The 3,588-nt window shown below is 38.7% G+C and overlaps 1 protein-coding gene across 1 annotated transcript; it reads right to left on the bottom strand.

Annotated features, from left to right (window-relative positions):
- Positions 1-1,918: 1,918 nt before the first annotated feature.
- TERF2IP (TERF2 interacting protein) lies at positions 1,919-3,584 on the bottom strand (the record flags this gene model as incomplete). Its single annotated transcript, XM_005424854.3, has 2 exons — positions 1,919-2,949; positions 3,528-3,584. Coding segments are annotated over 2 exons (498 nt in total), but the record flags the coding sequence as incomplete, so codon positions are not given.
- Positions 3,585-3,588: the final 4 nt, after the last annotated feature.

Raw genomic sequence — 3,588 nt, forward strand, 5'->3', positions numbered from 1 at the left:
TAAAAGTAACATATTATGCATTTCCCTAATGTACTGTTTTGAAAATTACTTACACCTCTGCTTCCTAAGCTTAATCAGAGAAAATGCAGAATTGTTGATTCCAGTATGTCTTTATTGCAGTCCTTTAGGTATGTTTCCTCAACACAACAATTTATAAGATTTTCTTTTTTTCTGGAAACAGCAAAGTCTGCTGCCAGTCTTGTTACATGAAAATGTAAAGTTGTCTTGATTTGAGCAAAAATAACTTAAAATACTTTTTGGAGGAGGAAAAGAAAACTCAACAAAAATCCCCCAATATCTCAAGATGCTGATGGTGACATGTAAAACTATGACTAAGTCCTTTGGCATATGCAATAAAGACCACAGAAGTCTGTTCAGAAACAAACATTAAGTTTACATTGTACAAGTTTAAAAGAGTAAACTCTGTTTTTATACCAATGAAATATAAGATGGAGAAACCTCCAGTCAAAAGGACATTTAAAAGCTGACTCTGTGGTATTCCTGTCTGATGCTCTTCAAACTAGTGCATACAATCAGTTTTTCATTGGTAACTCTAGTTATGAAAGCATAGAAATTAATTTATTTTGATGAATGCTGGCTAACTGTAAAAGGAAGCAAATAGGTAATACCCAATTCCAGATAACAGTTTGTAGACCCAGAATTTCTGGCTGTAGAATTCTCTTTAACTAAAAGTTCTTGTATGTGCATTGCCACTTTGCTAATGTTTCCAGATAAACAAATATTGCTGCTCCAGGAAATAATAGAAAGAAACTTCTTTGAGCCACAAAAAGAACCTTCCTGACCTTCTGTGATAGTAGAGGAACCTGGTAGGAATATGGAAAACCAAACTGTCTCCAGCATGTTGAAAGGAGCATAACTGTGTTGTAGGTAAGACAAAGCACAGAAAACAGGGATTTTTATCATGGGAAAAGAGAGAAACAGAAGATGGTGTCATCTCTGGGTCCTCCAGGTTTTAACCTGGTGAAGGAGACCTAGACCTACATGCATGCACAAGCAAGAGCATCTGTGGATAAGCAGTGCCTTTCAGGAGTTCATAACAGAAGAAAGAGGGCAGCCTTGAGTAAACTGTGGTCTTTGTGTCTTAGTTCCTACATCTACTGAGTGCACAAGCACACACGGAAAGATTCTCAGCGTTAGACAATGTGTCCATAAGGCTCTGCAAAGGCAAAAACACTGTATGTGAACTCAGAAGTTTGCACTGCACCTTAGACTAATTGCTCCAATAAGACAAACTCATTCTTAAAATAAGTGCCACTTAGAGTAAATCTGACCATTTTATATTGCAGCTATTTAATTCATTCTACCTCTCACATTGAATTCTAGAGCAGTTTTGTTAAACAAGACCATTGCAACACTATGGTGCTGCTGACGTGTGTACGCAGTCCAAGCTAGAATGGGAGTTTTCAGCTACAAGAGGTGATAGGTCTCCTGTTCATGAACCTGGTCATCAGCAAAACTTGAATTTCAAACTAAGCTGGTAATGTACCTAATGTAAAAAAAAAAAAAAAAAAAAATTACTTCATTAGCTATGTTGTCTTGCACTCTCTCATTAACTGTTTGTCTGGCTTCCACACGCATCTCAAATAACTATTCAAAGTCTGAATAGCACAACTATGCCAAATAATTCTCACTTTTTCAGTCCAGTGAAACACTGTGTAGTGCTGTTTTAGCATTTATTTGGTTACATTGGTTAACTCCTTGAGTAATCAGTAGGTGTTGCAGTGGTTTCCTGAAACAGCAGTCTCATTATATTGTTTTTTATTTTCAATATAATTTTAATTTGGCTTAACATCAGCCATTTCACAATCCACCTTAATTTTCTGAGTGCCACAGTGTAATATGCTAAAAACTTAAAATGTTAACTCTTTAGAGAGGTTAAAAAAAAGACAAACCAAACTTCGCCTTTGCCAGCCCATTTTATTTCACCAAAAGAATGAATTCCAGATTTTTAGCAATATGCGAAAAACCCAAAATGTTAACTGTTTAGAGAGGTAAAAAAAACCCCCAAAACCAGACTTCGCCTTTGCCAGCCCATTTTATTTCACCAAAAGAGTGAATTCCAGATTTTTAGGACTCACTTCAAATAGTATTAAAAAAAGTAACCAGAGCACAATTTCAGGCTAAAAGTACTGAGTTTTTCAGATTATGACTTTATCCTAGTAATAGTGTTCTCTCTCAAATGCAGCTTAGGTGATAGATACATAACCTCTGGTAATTCCCCCTTAACTTTCATTTCCTACTTCAACTATTACTCATAGCCATGAAATCTGGTGTATTTTTCGCAAGTAGAATATATGGCCTGGTAAAAGCATTCCTTTGATTAAAGCAGCTGCATCTTAGATCTGCAGAGATGCAAAACAGGCCTTTTAATACAAAAAAAAAATTAAAGCATTTCTGAAACTTCAGAACTGTGATCAAATTTTCCACTGTGTTTCTGAAATTACTATTACACTTATGCAACTGTTCTGGATCAGTAATGTTCTCTTGTTAACTCTCTCTAAACATTATCCGCTTTGCTACGTTTTCAGCTCCAAATTTGGCTATCAATTTATTTCTGACATGTTCATCATCCTTTTGCAATTCTAAATCATCCTCTCTGCTCCATACAGGGTACCCATCCAAGCGCTGCCCTGTCTGCAGAAAGTATGAAGTAGCTTCCACGTCACCGCTGTTTTTCAGAAAGGCCTGTGTAACAGTGAGCAGGTCCACAGCAAACTTCTCCATGAAGTGCTCCATAGTTTTTATTACCTGTCCCACCACACTGGAAGAAGAACAAGTGCTTTGTGGTCTTTCTTGCCTTTGTAACTGAATGTCAGGGAAAGCAGAGTCCTCTGGCCCAGTTTTCAGCTCAGATGCTGTTTCTCCTGGGGACCTTCTCATTCCATCTTGTGTGGAAAGTTCTGCAACATCTGAAGAGTCGCTTTCCGACTAACAGTAAGAGAAGTGGAATCACCAATTAGAGATGGTATTTTCTGGCAAATCTTTTACCACTGCAACCAGCCACCTTTTACTCTGACTCTACAGTGTATTAAAACCTCAGAAATTAGTAAGCATAGTAAAAGTTAGTGACTGAAGCAAAGCCATATGTGTTAATGAGGCTGCACATGATCACAGAAATCCATAAACCCTAAGAGAGAATTTTAACAAACTAAGCATAAAAGGCAAAAGTAAGTGTTGATGCAACGGCAGGAACGTTTTTTGCCTGAGGTGAAAGGATGACTTTCATTTGCTAATACAGTTTTTAATGTGACAACCCCCATCACATAAACCTCCTCATGCTAGCTTGCACAGGGAAGAAAAAATGCACCAGCCAGGCGCCATTTATCGCAAACCACATAGATGACAGCTCACAGTTCAGCCAGAGCAGAAGGGATATCGCGGTGCAAACTCAGTTCATGTGTTAATCATGAGTTTCTATTGCGCCATCTGTGACACCGGGGAAGGCCTGCCCCGAGCACTGCGCGCAGTGGAGGCTGCTGCTCCCCAGGCTGACCCCGGTCGCTCACCTCCGTGCTTTCGAACTCCCGATTAGCTGCCGCGAACAGACCCCTGATCTGCGTGGGATCC

This window comes from Geospiza fortis, unplaced genomic scaffold (assembly GCF_000277835.1).
Source record: "Geospiza fortis unplaced genomic scaffold, GeoFor_1.0 scaffold102, whole genome shotgun sequence".
In the NCBI taxonomy this organism is placed as follows: domain Eukaryota; kingdom Metazoa; phylum Chordata; class Aves; order Passeriformes; family Thraupidae; genus Geospiza; species Geospiza fortis.